This window comes from Centrocercus urophasianus, unplaced genomic scaffold, assembly GCF_019232065.1.
Source record: "Centrocercus urophasianus isolate 14NV4802_14NV808 unplaced genomic scaffold, USGS_Curo_1.0 seq_43, whole genome shotgun sequence".
NCBI classification, from domain to species: Eukaryota; Metazoa; Chordata; class Aves; order Galliformes; family Phasianidae; genus Centrocercus; species Centrocercus urophasianus.
The window spans coordinates 2,510,894-2,526,149 of record NW_024885011.1 but is presented as its reverse complement, the minus strand read 5'-3'; the positions used below and the strand labels follow the sequence as shown (position 1 = coordinate 2,526,149).

General features: G+C 48.6%; 3 protein-coding genes across 6 annotated transcripts in view; all 3 read left to right on the top strand.

Moving 5' to 3' along the window:
- STMN1 (stathmin 1) overlaps window positions 1–3,786 on the top strand; it is a 4,422-nt gene extending 636 nt beyond the window's left edge. Inside the window, exons 2-5 of the mRNA XM_042833997.1 lie at window positions 437–504; window positions 1,243–1,415; window positions 2,748–2,939; window positions 3,304–3,786. Coding sequence (XP_042689931.1) covers window positions 492–504; window positions 1,243–1,415; window positions 2,748–2,939; window positions 3,304–3,372 — 447 coding nt within the window. The 5' untranslated portion in view covers window positions 437–491 and the 3' untranslated portion in view covers window positions 3,373–3,786. The remainder of the gene's footprint in view (window positions 1–436; window positions 505–1,242; window positions 1,416–2,747; window positions 2,940–3,303) is intronic.
- A 2,173-nt stretch (window positions 3,787–5,959) lies between these two features.
- PAQR7 (progestin and adipoQ receptor family member 7) lies at window positions 5,960–9,252 on the top strand. 4 transcript variants are annotated; one of them, XM_042833972.1, is made up of 3 exons: window positions 5,960–6,044; window positions 6,936–6,994; window positions 7,964–9,252. In XM_042833972.1, exon 3 carries the CDS (start codon window positions 8,002–8,004, stop codon window positions 9,040–9,042), a length of 1,041 nt encoding a protein of 346 aa, XP_042689906.1. In that variant the 5' UTR covers window positions 5,960–6,044; window positions 6,936–6,994; window positions 7,964–8,001; the 3' UTR covers window positions 9,043–9,252. The 4 variants fall into 4 exon arrangements, with proteins under 4 accessions (XP_042689906.1, XP_042689907.1, XP_042689908.1 ...); XM_042833973.1 differs by having other exon boundaries at window positions 5,971–6,036; XM_042833974.1 differs by lacking the exon at window positions 6,936–6,994 and adding an exon at window positions 7,073–7,183 and having other exon boundaries at window positions 5,973–6,044.
- Window positions 9,253–10,819: 1,567 nt separating this feature from the next.
- On the top strand, window positions 10,820–14,953 carry GJA9 (gap junction protein alpha 9). Its single transcript, XM_042833980.1, has 2 exons — window positions 10,820–11,835; window positions 12,935–14,953. Exon 2 carries the CDS (start codon window positions 12,956–12,958, stop codon window positions 14,495–14,497), a length of 1,542 nt encoding a protein of 513 aa, XP_042689914.1. The 5' UTR covers window positions 10,820–11,835; window positions 12,935–12,955; the 3' UTR covers window positions 14,498–14,953.
- Window positions 14,954–15,256: the final 303 nt, after the last annotated feature.

The following is a 15,256-nucleotide window of genomic DNA, read 5'->3' as shown; positions in this document are numbered from 1 at the left end:
CCCGTCGGACGGAGCCCGGATGTTGCCGTTGGCTCCGCCCCCTCGGAGCCCCCCGCGCGCCCGCCCGCCCGCCTGCGCGCGCGCGCCGTCTCGCTCGGCCGTTTGAATTCGGTGCGGTTGGGAGGGGCGGGGCTTCCGCGTCGACGCGCGGCGCTGATTGGCTGGCGGAGGGCGGAGCGGGGCAATGCAACGTGGGGGGGTCGGGGTTGGGGTCGGGTCCGCCCGTTCGGTGCTGCGGAGGGGAGGGGAGGGGAAGGGGAAGGGGAGCGCTGACATTGCTGGCTTTAAGTGTTTTAATGGACGTGAATTCAAACAAAGGGGAAAAAAACACCGTGTTGCGACCCGGCCGTCTGTCTGCTGCTCGGCGAATGCAGTCAGATCCCAAACGCGTCCAGAAACCGCGAGCGATTCAGACGCGTGTTTCTTTGTTTTCCAGCACTTTATCTGCTTGAAGGTCTCCTGTTGGCTCCTGCAGGCGGATTGCCTCGGTCATGGCTACTTCTGGTATGGAGCACGATATGCTCGATGCTCTTTTGCATTGTTCTTGTCTACTTGCTTCCTACTCACTTTACTATTCTCTAATCGAGCTGCACCAAATTTATAATTAACTGTTTTTTGCCGTGCTTCTCTCCCATCGCTAGGCTTGCTGTGGAGAAGCTGCTAAAGCAGCACCCGGAGCCATCACATGCTGTTAGCAGATAGGATGCAGTTCATCTGTGTGCCATCTGCTCAGCCAGCAGAGCTGTCATGCAGGCAGCTTGGTGATCAAAAAGGAAACTGCGCGGGGCTGAGGTGTCTGCTCAGAGGTCTTCAAAGAGCAGAATGCTGCCTCGTGTGTTTCCGTGGGAGCTGTTGTCAGTTCTTGGCTCTCCTGGCTTTTAACGAATAAAAACGGTGCCTCAGACTTCTCACTGAAAGGAAGGCACTTTTATTTTTCTCCCCAATTTGTATTCCTGCCACGCTTGTTTTTGTGACTCTGGATACCTCAGGCTGCAGTAGCATCAGGTGCTTTAGGATGCAGTATCCAGGAAGAACAGCAGACAAAATTGTCCACTGCCTTTTTTCTTTTTTCATAATAGTGGTGCTGTTGCTTAAAGCACAGCTATTGGCTCAGATGCAGCTGTCTCCTTTAAGACAGCTTGGTGGCATTGAATTACTGAAGGCTTGCTCATGTTAGCCAAGTCAGTTTCCTGGCTTAAAACACCACTGAGGGTTGTTGTTGTTGTTGTTGTGTGTTCCTAGATATCCAAGTGAAAGAACTGGAAAAGCGTGCCTCTGGGCAGGCGTTTGAGCTGATCCTTGGTCCCCGCTCAAAAGAGGCAGCCCCAGAATTTCCTCTTTCTCCTCCAAAAAAGAAGGATCTGTCATTGGAAGAAATTCAGAAGAAACTGGAAGCAGCAGAAGAGAGACGCAAGGTACGTTTGAAACGACAGATTGGAGCGAGATCTGCAAGCAGTGGGATTTTCTTAAATACAATTTCTTTCTTAAGATGAGTGGTGAGCAGCTTATTTCTGGTATTACATTGTGGATGTTAATTTGGCTTTGTTAGGAACTCAGGTTTGTTCTTACAAAGCTTTATTCCCAAAATGGTTTTGAATGATCACTTGAAAAGCAGGGAGATATTTAGCTGGGAAGGGAGGCTGTTTCAAGAAAGAAGCTTTTCTTAATAGTACAGACTTAACTGAAGGATTCATTTTGTTCTACAATATCTGGTGATGAACCTGCAACTAGAATCCTTGTGAGTAAAGTACTTGAGGTAAGTTCCTGCTGTTCAGATGTGGTTTGGAGCCCTTAGCAGTGCAGAGGCTTACTAAGTAGGTTGCAGTCTCCTGTGCAACCAGAATCACAGTAACCCACCATATTGAGAAGCAGGAGGGTTGTAGGAGAGTTCTATAGGTGTTAGCATCAAATATCCTGCTGTGGTTTAGCCTGGCAGGCAGCTGAGCACCATGCAGTCATTTGCTCATTCCCTCCCTTCCCAGTGGGATAGGAGAGAGAATTGGATTAAAAAAAAAAAGAAATAGAGCTCAAGCTGAGGCTAAAAAAATATAATAATAATAATAATTTAAGATATGAGAAAAGGAAGAGGGGAAAAAGGCTTACAGTTCTGATCATTATTTATACGTGTGTATGTAGAAATAGGACAAGTCACATACAAGCAGTTGCTCACCACCCACTGACTGATGAACTTCCCCTTCTTTAAATTTACTTTCTGCATGATGTCACGCGGTGTGGAGTAGCCATTCTTTGGCCAGTTTAGGTCAACTGGCCTGGTTTTGTCCCCTCCCAGCCCCTTGTGCCTCCCCCAGCCCCATTGCTGGCAAGGCAGTAGGAGAAGCTGAGAAAACTGAAATGTTCTTGGTTCTCTGTAGCCCTGCTTAGCAACACCTAGAAGCATTGGTATGTTATTGACGCTGAAATCAAAGCATAACATCATACCAAACACTACTGAGAAGAACAGCTGTGTCTGCTGAAATGAAGACCTACCCGTACTGTTTGTTCTGGGAAGTATCCCGATGTCAAGGCTTCAGTTATGATAGAAATTTGCTTTCCTGTGTGGTTTGTAGTGATGAAATGTAGGCTATGGGGGTGGAGAAAGTACTAGGGAGCTTTGTATTGCATCAGGAAGTTATTTCGTTGTGGGGAAAATAGCAGAGAAATCTCTTCTTAGGAATTGCAAGCAACAGGATTGTAGTTGTCCTCATTCATCCGTTTCTGTGTTGAAAACGTGCGTGGTCTGTTTGTAGTCTCATGAAGCAGAAGTCTTGAAGCAGCTAGCTGAGAAACGGGAGCATGAAAAAGAAGTGCTTCAGAAAGCAATTGAAGAGAACAACAACTTCAGCAAAATGGCAGAGGAGAAGCTGACCCACAAAATGGAAGCTAACAAAGAGAACCGTGAGGCACAAATGGCTGCCAAACTGGAACGCTTGAGGGAGAAGGTGAGTGTAGAGTCCTGGTTCTGTATGGGAGGGAATGTATGAATAAAGATAGGAAGAGCCAGGTGAGGGAGCAGACAGATGTCCTTCAGTGTTCTGTGGAGCTTCTAATTTTAAAATAAGATCATTAAATCCACAAAAGGGTTGGTAGAAATGCTCCATCACCCCACAAGAAATCATCCTTGTGGGTTGATGGGGTGAGACTGGGCTGCTTGCTCTCAGGAAGCTTCATTCTGTAGCCTTCTTTAGTAACCCCCATTGGGAACCTGCTGTGAGCTGAGGAGTGGGAAGCAAGCTGGGGTTTGCTTTGCTGTGTGCCCTGCCTCTGGGCCTGGGGGGCTGATGTGTCCCTGCTTGTGTCTTTCAGGACAAGCATATTGAAGAGGTTCGAAAGAACAAAGAAGGCAAAGACCCTGGTGAGGCCGAAACCAACTGACTTCATTCTGGAAACTGACATTCTCCCCCTCCTCTAAATATCCAAAGACTGTACTGGCCAGTGGTTTTGCTTTTTGGTTTTGTTCTTTTAAGTTTCTAGAAACTGATGTAGAACTGTAAAGTTAGATCCAAACTGTATGCTTTCTTTGGGGACTAGAGGGGAGACCTTACATGTTTCACTTTTTCTAAAGTTGTCTTTCCAGTGTAGCTATCTTGTTGCATCCTTTTCTACTCCAGAGCGCTTGCTGCTGGATTGATGGCTAGTACTGTATCAGCTCTGTAAGACATTTGTGAAAGGAATATGTAGTATACTGTTCCATGCTGAATACCTGTTACACTTCAAAAATCTGACTGTCCCAGTCTTTTAAAATACTGCTGTAACTGAGTGACTAAATAAAGCTGCACAGTGCTGTTATCATGAGAATGATTTCTGTAAATGACATAAACAGTTGGCTGAGGCCTCCAGCAGGCATCCTTACCCAGCACTGCATTGAAAGCTCTGTAACAGCACTTTTCCTTACATCCATGGGCATGCTGCATAACTGGCTCTTCCCTAGAGCGCTTTCATTGTCTCAGTTTTACAATAAGAGCTTTGTTTTGACACCTCAGCAGTTGTCAGCTGTTGTGTTTTTGTTGAAATGCTTCAGAACCACCTCCCTTCAGATGCTGATGCTTCAACAAACACGTCTTTGTGGCCACATGACTCTGATCTGACCCTTCTGTTTTTTTGGGAGGGGTTTCTGGATGGTAACTTGTGCTGTTGAATTGGGACTTGTGTACCACTTCCTGCAGCATCACAGAGCTTTGAAAGCCAAACCGTTCTGTGTTGGCATCATGTGCCTCCCCCAGCAGAGTGCTGTTAGAGATTGTTTTCGATTTGATGCCTGCTGCAGATGTGTTGGAGTAAACTGCTGCAGGGTGAGTCTGAAGATAGCTCCTGCCACGGGAACACGTGCTGTGTTTGTTTCTCTGGGCAGTGAAGCAGATGCAACTGTACTTGTGCTGTGAGTAAAGATGCTTTTCAGGAGGAGAGTGTCTGCATTGTGCAGGTGCTTTTTTAAAAAACAAAAAACTACTTTAAGATTATTGTCTGGCACACCCACAAGAACTCATGCTGCTCTCAGTAAAGACAAGATTGCAATTAGGGTGAGTTAATAGCCACCCCCCTTTTCATTATGAACAGTGCCCTGATCTGAAGGAGTTGGCTTTCGTGGTTCCTTCCCTCAGAGCAGGGAAGCTCAGTGTTCTGCAGCTTCTGTCAGGCACAGAGAGGCTCTGCTCTGAGGCCTGTCCCATCCTGCCTTCCCCCACCTGTGTCCTTGATTTTTGGGGTTTGCTGCTGTGTTTGCTTGGGTTTAATTCATGCCTGGATCATCTGGCACCAACCTGGTGACAGTTTGATATTTGGAGGATGGAAAACGAGGTGAGGATTTCTTTTATTCAGTGGGTATTATTGAGTTCTGGATCGTTTACCTCTGGGGCTTGCTAATGAGGAAATGTTTAGGGAGCTTTCATATTTCATGCTTATTGCTTTTGATTGTATTGAACTTGTACTTAAATAGCAAAAATGGAAAGGGGAGGAGGATGTGGGGTAAGGCTTCTGTTGAAACAGAAGGAAAAGTTGGCCAATACAGTGACATAAAGCCAACAGTGGTAGGTGGGATGGCTGAGATCCCATGTGAAGGATTCTTCAATGCTGGTGTCACATACATGACAATTTAAAATGAGCTGTGTCTGCCTGTGAGCACCCAGCCAGCTGCAGTGGGGTACAGTGTGATTTATGGGGCTGGAGGTGCGTGTTACTGCCATGTAAGCAGAGAGTATGGAAATTGGTGTGAGAATCCACCTGCAGAGGTGAAGAGGAGTGAGCAATGTGCTCATTGTGGAGATGGGCTCAAAGCTGTGAGTGTCTTTCTACTGCCTTGTAGAGGCTTAAGTCATCACTGAATCACTTCCTTTATTTAAGATCATACTTCAGTAGCAATGGAAAAAAATAAATCAGCTCTTCAGTTGAATGGGTTCATCTGCTGCCTGAGCAAAACCCAAGTATCCCTAATGCTGGAAACCCCCCCTTCTTTTTGGGGGAGGAGAGAAGGATGACAGCGCTGCCAGAACCCAACTGGCACTAAGAACACAAAGGCTTTTAAAACACGAGTTTCTGACTTGCCAAAAGCTGTCAGATGCAAACTTGGGCCCTTCTGTTCCTTCATCTTAGTTCTTTCCATGGCTTCTGCTGTGAGCATAAACGGAGCTGAACTCCTTAGAGAGGAGTTGGGAGGTGGGAGTGAAGCTCGGGGAGGTGAGTACTGAGGAAGGAGGAGGAGAACAGCCATTGTGCTCAGGCAGGAAAGTGAAAAAGCTGCTTAAAAATGACTACACGAGCTCATAGCTGCCTAACTCGCTAGTCTTTGATTCAGTAGCGAGTTACAAAAACGATGAAGCCTTATTTGGGCTGCAAGGGTGATAGGAGTAAGGAAGAGGAATAATGACATAAAAGAGGGAATAATACAAACGAGGCTTTCCGATAGGCGGAGGCCGAGCGCTGCTCTCCCGCTGCCCCCTCCGCACCACGCAGGGCGGCGGCGTTTCCCGACGGGGCGGAGCGGATCCGGCGCCGGGGCGGCCGCTGACGGAGGCTCCGTCGGAATCGGTGCTCCGAGAAGAGGTCCGCAGGTGAGGGCGGGGGGCTGGGATGGGGAAGGGACCGTCCGGGGTTGGGATGGAGCTCCGAGGGGGGTCGTGAGGAGCTGAGCTGGGCGGGACCGGCAGCGGAGCGTTGTGCTGCGGGATGCTGAGCGCCGTCCGTGCGGCGGAGAAGGGCTGAGGCTGAATCCCATCCAGAGAGTGGGCGGGTGCTGCTGGGGAGAAGAAAGCTCCGCAGGGAATAACAGGCGTTAAAGGCAGAGTTGCTGACATCTCACGGTTGTGTGGAGGCTGTTGTTCCGAGATCAAGTCGGGTTAATGATTGCTGGTACCGTGCAGAGCTTGATCTGCTCATACCGAACGTTGCTTCAGGTTTTGCAGCTAGGAAGAGCTTTGCAGATTAAGTCCTGCTCCGACAAGTTGCGGAGAGCCTATGCCATGCTGCGGTGCCTTTCCTGCCCCGTGCTGGGCTGCTCTGGGCATGCGTTTCCCTTGGCCTCACCCCAGCGTTCCTTCCAAGGGCTTTTTGCAGCAGAACCGTCAGGGGCTGAAGCCGGAGCTGAGCCACCTTCCCATGTGCAGGCACAGGACGAGCTCTGCGTGCGACACCAGGGCTTTGTTTTGGAAAGATTCGGTCAAATCAGCCTCACCCAGGCAGTTCTGTTTTTGTCAGCAGCACAAGCTGCTGCAGCACTGCGACTGTTTGAGATCAGCAGGTCTGTGAGTATGGAAGGTTCACTAAGTTGGCTTTCCCTGGGCGCCCTGCCCGTGTCACGGGAGGTCGAGCAAGGACAAGGGTCGCCCTGTGCCAGTGGCTGCTGTTGGTGCTGTGCCTCAGACACCAGGCAAGGTGGGGAAAGAGCATTTAAGAGGGAAGCCAAGCAGTAAACAGCTGATTTTATCTGCATTTCTGCCCCTCAGCTTCAGGCAGGCGTGAGCTCTGGACCTATCTGCTCCATTCTGATGAGGAAATTCTAGAGGTGGGTTTGTTGATTCTGTTGTTGCTTGTTTTTAAATCCAGTCCCATTCCCTCCCCCTCCTATTTCCAAACTTTGAAGAGCTTTTCCTGGCTGAGCCATACTTGAAGTGACTGAACTTGGCAGGAGCCGAGGCTTAAAGCAGCACCAGAGCTGGGCTGGTTTCTTCCCAACTTGTCTGAGCAAGAGCAGGTAAAGAGTGGGGTGGGGGATCAACTCGAGGAAATTCTGTTCAGTTCTTAAGGCTGCTGTGAAAAGGCAAAACAAGCTGGGGAGGCTGCCTTTATCTCAGTAGGGACAGCAGCTGCAAAAATGTAAATATGGAAAGCTTGCTCACTGAGATTACGCTGCTGGACATCAGTGATGCAACCGGACAAACTTACTCAGGCTGCACTGTCTTTGTGTGAAGCCACATGGAAAATGTGGAGCTGGAAAACGATGCTGAGAACTCAGACCTTCTCACTCACGTGTCCTGTTTCTGATGTTGCAGTTATTTGTGGTCTCAGCGGTGTTGCAGGGCAGCTGCCAGCCTGCTTGCAGGATGCTGCTCCTTGCAGCTTGGGAACACAGATGCTGCAGGCAACCAGCAAGGGAAAGTTGAGGCTGTTGCTGGAGGGGGAAGTTGTTAGAAACTAAACTACAGGAAGGGAGTGAGCTGAACTTCACTAGGAGCCATTGTGCCTTGGAGAGTTAATTACAGTGTTACAGAGCACTGGTATGGGGTTAATTACCTCTCTGCTCTTCCAGATGGTGTCACCTGTATGGAATGGGGCACAGCGGTGGCACTGCTGAAGCATCCCTTCCCATTCCTTCATATTGCTGTTTTTAGTGAATCTGTTATGTCAGCTGTAACGAGGCCACTCTTCAGTCATGAAGGATTTTACATATGAGAGGGGAAAAAAAGGCATTCAGGCAGCCTCTTTGGTAAAGTTATTACTAAACCCCACAGCAGAACTGTCTTTTTGTCCCAAGGTGCTTTCGAGCAACGAGAGCTGCAGTGTGGCTGCGCCATGGCAGCGGTGGTGGCAGAGAAGCTCAGCCGCCTCTTCATCAACGTGCGCCAGGTCCCCCAGCTGCTGGCTCCCCCACTGCCCACCACTGTCAGCAGCTCTGAGGTGCCGAGGGTTTTCTGGAAGCCTTATATCCACACCGGCTATCGCCCGGTGCACCAAACCTGGAGCTATTACTTCTCCACGCTCTTCCAGCAACACAACGAAGCCATCAATGTGTGGACTCACCTGGTGGCAACACTGATCCTGCTGCTGCGCTTCCAGCAGCTCTCCCAGAGGGTGGATTTTGGGCAGGACCCGCACGCCCAGCCGCTCCTCATCATCATCACGGCATCCATCACCTACCTGACGTTCAGCACGCTTGCTCACCTCCTGCAGGCCAAGTCTGAGTTCTGGCACTACAGCTTCTTCTTCATGGACTATGTAGGGGTGGCCATCTACCAGTATGGCAGTGCGTTGGTGCACTACTACTATGCCATCGAACCCAGCTGGCATGAGAGAATCCAGGGCTTTTTCATGCCCACAGCTGCACTGCTGGCCTGGCTGTCATGTGCAGGCTCATGCTACGCCAAGTTCCACTTCCATCAGTCAGCATGGCTGCTGAGCCGGCTGTGCCAGGAAGTGCCCTCGGGCCTGGCCTACCTGCTGGACATCAGCCCTGTTGTGCACCGCATCTGCACCGCATCGCCTGCGGAGCACACGGACCCGGCCCTGCTGTACCACAAGTGCCAGGTGCTGTTCTTCCTCATCGGTGCCTTTTTTTTCTCCCATCCTTACCCAGAGAAGTTGCTCCCTGGGAAATGCTATTTTTTTGGGCAGAGCCATCAGATTTTTCACGTCTTCCTGGTGCTTTGCACTCTGGCACAGATCGAGGCCGTGGTGCTGGACTATGAGTCCAGGCGGCACATCTACTCTACGCTGCAGGGTGACCTGGCACACCACTTCTCTGCCCTGTGTGTCCTCACTGTGACGTGCTCTGTGCTCACAGCTGCATACATGGCACGGAAAGTGAAGGACAAGCTGAGCTTCAAAGAAGACTGAGATTCAGGGCATAGTGGGGGATGCCATGGCCAAAGCTGCATGCTCTGAGAGGAAGGAAGTGCTTTGCAAACTGTCACTTGGCACTGCTCTCCCCAGGGAGGGAGAATAAGAGCTGCTCTTCGTGCTTTTTAATTCAGAATTAATCCCATCTTATTCGTGAAATAGTTCACTGATTTAATTCCAATATCTGAATAAACAGATAAAACCACATGGCAATGTGGTGCAGCCTGGTCACTGCTGAGCCCTGTGTGCTTTGTCCCAGGGTCCCCACAGCTGTCTCCTCCACTCCATCTCAGCAGCAGTGGGGCTGCATACCTCTCACAAGGGGCAGCTGCAGATGGGACGTCTGCATGGCCTCTCCCAGCCCTGCTCTGCTTGCATCTCTGTATGTCTCCAGGAAGGCTGTGGGGAGCAGTGTGTTGCAATGCAGGTGAACGATAAGCACTGCTCCCTCACCTTGGCTGAAGATGTTATCTTGCAGGACACTGTCCACTTGCTCAGATATGAGCTGCCTTTGGTAAATCTGTGCTGCTTTTCCCATCCCTTGCTTTGTTTGTGTGGTAGTAGCTTCCAGACTCGCTCTGTTGCTTTCCTGGGGTCTGAAGGGCGATCTGGTGGGGACTGAGACCTGGGGGATCCGGAGGAGCTCTGCACCCCTGCACAGCAGCAGTGCACAGCCTCGATGGGGCAAAGCACAGAACCCCAGAGCAGTGCAGGGCAGCTGCAGAGCCACAACTGCTGCCCTCCGGCTCCAGCACAGCTGCTGCTCTGTGCCAACTGGTGCTGTGCCAACCTCTCTTTGTTTGAAGATGCTGAGACATGTCAGGTTGGTATTTCTTGGCTGTAGGAATGGCATCTAAATGTTGCCACCTTTAATCTACAAAATTCCCAGGCTGGGAAGTCGTGAACATTACTGAGCTGTCTCTCAGCTTAGTGTGGAACATTGGGTGCCCTGCTGCCTTGCAAGGAGCTTTTTGCAAGGGAGTGAGGAACTTGTGCAGGAATAAAGAACATCCCCAGTAGAAATGCTGCACACTGCCTAAGCTTAAAAATAACCAATGACCAAAAACCACCTTAACCTTCAGGTTAAGTAATGCCAGGCCATCCTCAGAAATAGTGCTTAGGAAAGCAGACCCACCAGCCTGCATCTACTGGTTTGCATGGACATCAATACCAATTGATCCCATACACCAGCACTGAGAATGGTGGAATGTCAGCAGTGTGTCTCTATACAGCACTCTGCAATCTGCTTTCTAACACAGTACTGCTGCATTTTGCAGTCATGGACAATGTGAAATAGTATGATTGTCTGAATTTATTGGTATTGCAGTTCATCCTTTGTGACCCTGACGTAACCATGGAAACAGAAGCATCCGAGTGAGTCTGCACTATGCTGACAGCCCATGGGACATTGCTGATGTCTGTGCTCTGGTTATCCAGTTGGTCGTTGTGGGTCAGACAAATTGAGTAGGAAATAAAAATCAATTCTGCACATGAAGCGCACAGTACTGATGAGTAGGAATGAAAAGGTCTTGGGAGAACGTTCCCCTGATCAAAGGAATTTTAGGGAGTTTGACCCTGAGCTTAGAAAACGCCATTGAGTAGTTAGGTGAAACATAGAGTTATTTTAAAGCAAAACCAACTACAGTAAAAGTGAGTGGAACAGGTTGCCCAGGGAGGCTGTGGATGCCCCATCCCTGGAGGCATTCAAGGCCAGGCTGGATGTGGCTCTGGGCAGCCTGGTCTGATGGTTGGTGACCTGCAGACAGCAGGGGGTTGGAACTGGATGAGCATTGTGCTCCTTTGCAACCCATAGATGATTCTATGATCTTGACCTGAAAGAAAGCAGTGCTCTGTCCTGGCACTGCTAAATGCTGAGTATTGGTGTGCCAGTCCACGTAATCAGTTATAGCTGCAAAATACCTGCACTAAAGCACAGAGCAGCGCATCACTAGCATGAAGTTGTCACTGGATACTTCCAACACTTCCTCTAATACCTGAGGTTATCAAACAGAGCTTCAGCATCTTTGCAAAGTTTGGGAGGCATCTGTAGACCGTCTGGATGGATGAAGATCCCTCTGAAGCAGCAGCAGGATGATGCCTCAGAGCTGCTGCAAGTGCTTACCAGAGAGCACTGGTGGCACAGCCGGAGCAATCGAGTGCTTCCCTCACTGCCACCGAGCTGTGAAATCGGACGTGACCTATTGACTGATCCTCAGACCGAAATTAAAAGGTATCGATGGGCTCTTCGGGGCTGTTGTAGAGGAAGTGCATTCATCCTATGCAGGACACTTGTAGTGGCGATGCACTTGAGCAGGGCGCTGATCAGAGAAACCTAAAGGAGTGCCTAGTGCCACGTCTTGGCCTCATGTTGGACTGCTATGGACCCGGCCATCCCTGCCTTATCTCTGCCTGTGCTGGGAAGCTCAGACACAGCAGATGTACCTCTTTCCTTTGGAGGATGAAAGGGAACGTGGTTGGTAGGAAGCTCAAGCTGTGGATTTCTCATTTCTAGCCTTTCTTTGAATGTGGTTTCACCCTCCCCATAAATATTAATTTGGTCACCGTTGAGTCGTGCTCAGAGCTGTAGCAGACGGACCAACACATTGATTTTCTCCTCCCTCCATCCCCAGCAAATATAAATCCAAGTGTGCAGAGCCTGCATTCCACCAATTGCTCGGGTGGTGACATGAACTGTTCGTAATGTGAAATCCAACGCACACGGATGGAAGATGTCAGGGGTTGTCACTGGATACCATAGAGCTTAATTTTACACATTTGCTGTAAAGAAAGGTATGTTTTATTTCTAATGTGCTGTTTATTTTCACTTGTTTCTCTTTTATGATGTCTGACACTTATTTGCCAGTTTGAAAGTGTATTTTCATGTTTAATAGCTGTCTTAATGTAACATTTCCTCTGCAGTCAGCAATATTGTAGCCACAAGGATTTAACATCCATTTACTTCCTTAATATTCTTGTTTTACAGTGCCAAGATTAATTACATCGGAACGGAAAGCTTTGTGTTCAATGACCTATGTACTAAAAAATCAGATCATGCTGTTTTTAATGTGACTGAATTCCAAACAAAGTAATGTTATATCTATAAACAGAACTGTTTATGAAACCAGCAGATAATTTTTTGCATAAGTCATTCTTTTTTTCATAGGCTCGTGGGCAAAGGTAGCAGCTCTTGGTTCTTGGACACTGTTCTGTACTTCAGACAGAGGTGTCATCAAGCAGAGGGAATTGGACTGGCGATGGGGGTTTGTTTATTTGCTTAGCACTGTCATGCACAAAGAGAAAGCAGTTATTTGCTCTCAGTTTTATGCTTAAAAATCCTTAAAAATAATCGATCACTGCCTTTTTGTTGTGTTTTAGGATCCTCATGAGATCCTAAGTGTAACCAGATCTCATGGCAAAAAGTTAACAGGACAGAACCATCACTTCAGCTGCAACACATTGCTCACAACACTGAAAATGAGGGCCAGGAAGTATTTCTCTGTTTGTCTGCAAATCATAAAAACTCATTGCCTTCTCAGGTATCCTACAGATAAACATCCCACTCTCACAGTGGGATCTATTGGATGATGGAGAAGCAGATCCCTGGATGCCCAGTGCTGCTGTGAGGCAGGCACTGTATTTTCCACTGATTCAGATGCACAGGGGATGCTGCATACCTCATAGTCACATCCTTGTCTTGGGTGTCTTTTAATGATAAATTAGAGACAGGTGGATGCACTTCTTTGTCTTTTAGCTGAGAAATAACAATGCCTACAATGCCAACGAGTCATGCTGCAATTGACACCATGTGATGGTGTCATTTTTTTGTAATGAATTTAAGAAGGGCTTCAGCTTTTACAATATCTGATGCTTGCTCTCTCATATGTTCTAGTCTTAAAATGGCACAATAACCATGGGAGACTGGAATTTCCTTGGAGGCATTCTGGAGGAGGTCCACATTCACTCCACTATAATTGGCAAGATTTGGCTAACCATCCTCTTCGTGTTCCGAATGCTTGTCCTTGGAGTGGCCACCGAGGACGTCTGGAATGATGAACAGTCAGAATTTATTTGCAATACTGAGCAACCTGGCTGTAGGAACGTGTGCTATGATGAGGCCTTTCCCATCTCTCTCATAAGATACTGGGTCTTGCAAGTTATCTTTGTGTCTTCTCCTTCTTTGGTGTATATGGGTCACGCCTTATACAGACTAAGAGCCTTAGAGAAAGAGAGACAGAAGAAGAAAGCTCAGGTGAGAGTGGAACTTGAAAGCACTGAACTAGAAATGACAGAATATCGGAAAAGGCTGGAGAGGGAACTCCGGCAGCTGGACCAAAGAAAGCTGAACAAAGCACCCCTGCGAGGTTCGTTGCTCTGCACTTACGTGATACACATTTTCACTAGGTCTGCAGTGGAAGTCGGTTTCATGATTGGGCAATATCTGCTTTACGGGTTTCGCCTGGATCCCCTTTACAAATGTCAAAGAGATCCATGTCCAAACGTAGTCGACTGCTTTGTATCACGGCCAACAGAAAAGACGGTGTTCATCCTATTCATGCAGTCAATAGCGACCGTATCATTGCTTTTAAATGTCTTAGAAATTATCCACCTCGGATTCCGAAAAATTAAAATAGGTCTCTGTGGGCAGGAGGAAAACAAGGATTACCGTGGCAATTTCTACACAAACAAATCCAAGAAATACTCTGTGATACCCCGCTCTTCTCTGGGTATATCTGCAACTCCTCAAAAAACTCTCCCTTCTGTACTTAGCGGTTATGCCTTTTTAATGGAAAAGCAAACCGACACTGCCATCTACCCGGTCTTAAATTCTGCTCCCACGTTCCCCTCTATTCAAAATAACCACACAGAAAATAGAGGCAATTACACCCACCACAATCAGGACAACAAACTGCCGAAGAAAAAGCCAGCTACAGATGCTTTAGCTGGTCAGACTCAGAAAGCTAGCACAAACTGCACTGAAGGCTTGCTGGGCAGGCCTGGGACTGAAAGGAGGAATTCCCAGAAAGAAGCTGATCAGAAACACTTCCTTGCTGGTACTCAGAATGCAGATACCGCTTCAAGAAGCTTTGCTGAGATGCTGTCGCAGCCCCCTCTGCAGCCTTTTCCCGTTGCCAGCCTGAGAAGACAGCACGGAATCATCTCCTCCTGGAACTGCTCCGCAGCGGCCGAAAGCGTCGGATCCTCCACCAATTCCCTCACAAAAAGCAGCAGCAGGAGACGGAGCAGCCTCAGCGTGAGCCAAGGCCAACTGCCCCCCAAAGCCGACACCCGGCACCCCAGCCGCCCCGACACCCCCGACTCGGCAGGGGAGGCCAGCACGGGCTCCAAGCAGAGCCAGGGCTGCGGCAGCCCCCAGCCACTGCCCTTATCTGGGCGTCCATCGCTGTCAAGCAGCGCGAGCAGCCGGCGGGCCCCCACCGACCTGCAGATATAGCATGGCTGCCCAAGCAGTGTGCTTGGCTAGCTGCCGGGCTTTGTGATAGAAGCAAGAGCAGCCACGAGCAGCTTTCTAGTTCAGTTTTAGCCTTCCGCAGAGGTTAAGGTAGAAGTTGTGCAGCCCTTTTGCTTTTAGCTAAATGACATCTGAACCATCTGCTTGCTTCGCTGGCAACGGAGGGATGGCTTAAACCTCTGTGCCAAGCTTCTGCATTAACCTTCCAGCTGCAAAGGAAAATGTACATCATATAAATCCACATACAAATCCACACATGAGAAGTCAGGATTAAAATTATAGCTGGCGATATGTAAGCCGGCTAAAAGTAGAAGACAAAATTCCAGTCTATAAATGTATTTTATGAAAACTAGTAAATGAAATTAGGTGAAAAAAAAAAGGCACTGAGATACCTGAGAGAAAATAATTAACAATAAATAACATTCTTAGAACCAGGAAACCAGCACGATGCTTTCGCTTGCAGCCATTTGACCGCATCCACATCAAGTGTTGGAGTCATTAAAATCATTCTCTGTAGGTGTTTCTCCAGCAGCTGTTGTTTTTCTCTCTGTTCTCATTCTGTGTGTATTCAGTTACAGCTGTGGGTAACCGTGGGCGCTGTGGGGTTTGACACCACGGACACACACCAGTGCCATTTTGCTCATTCTGCCATTTAACCCCTGCACTCCCTGCAGGGTCTGCGAGCCACATTTTGCCATTCGACACCTCAATAGTAAAACACGCATTCGCTGCATAGGCTAA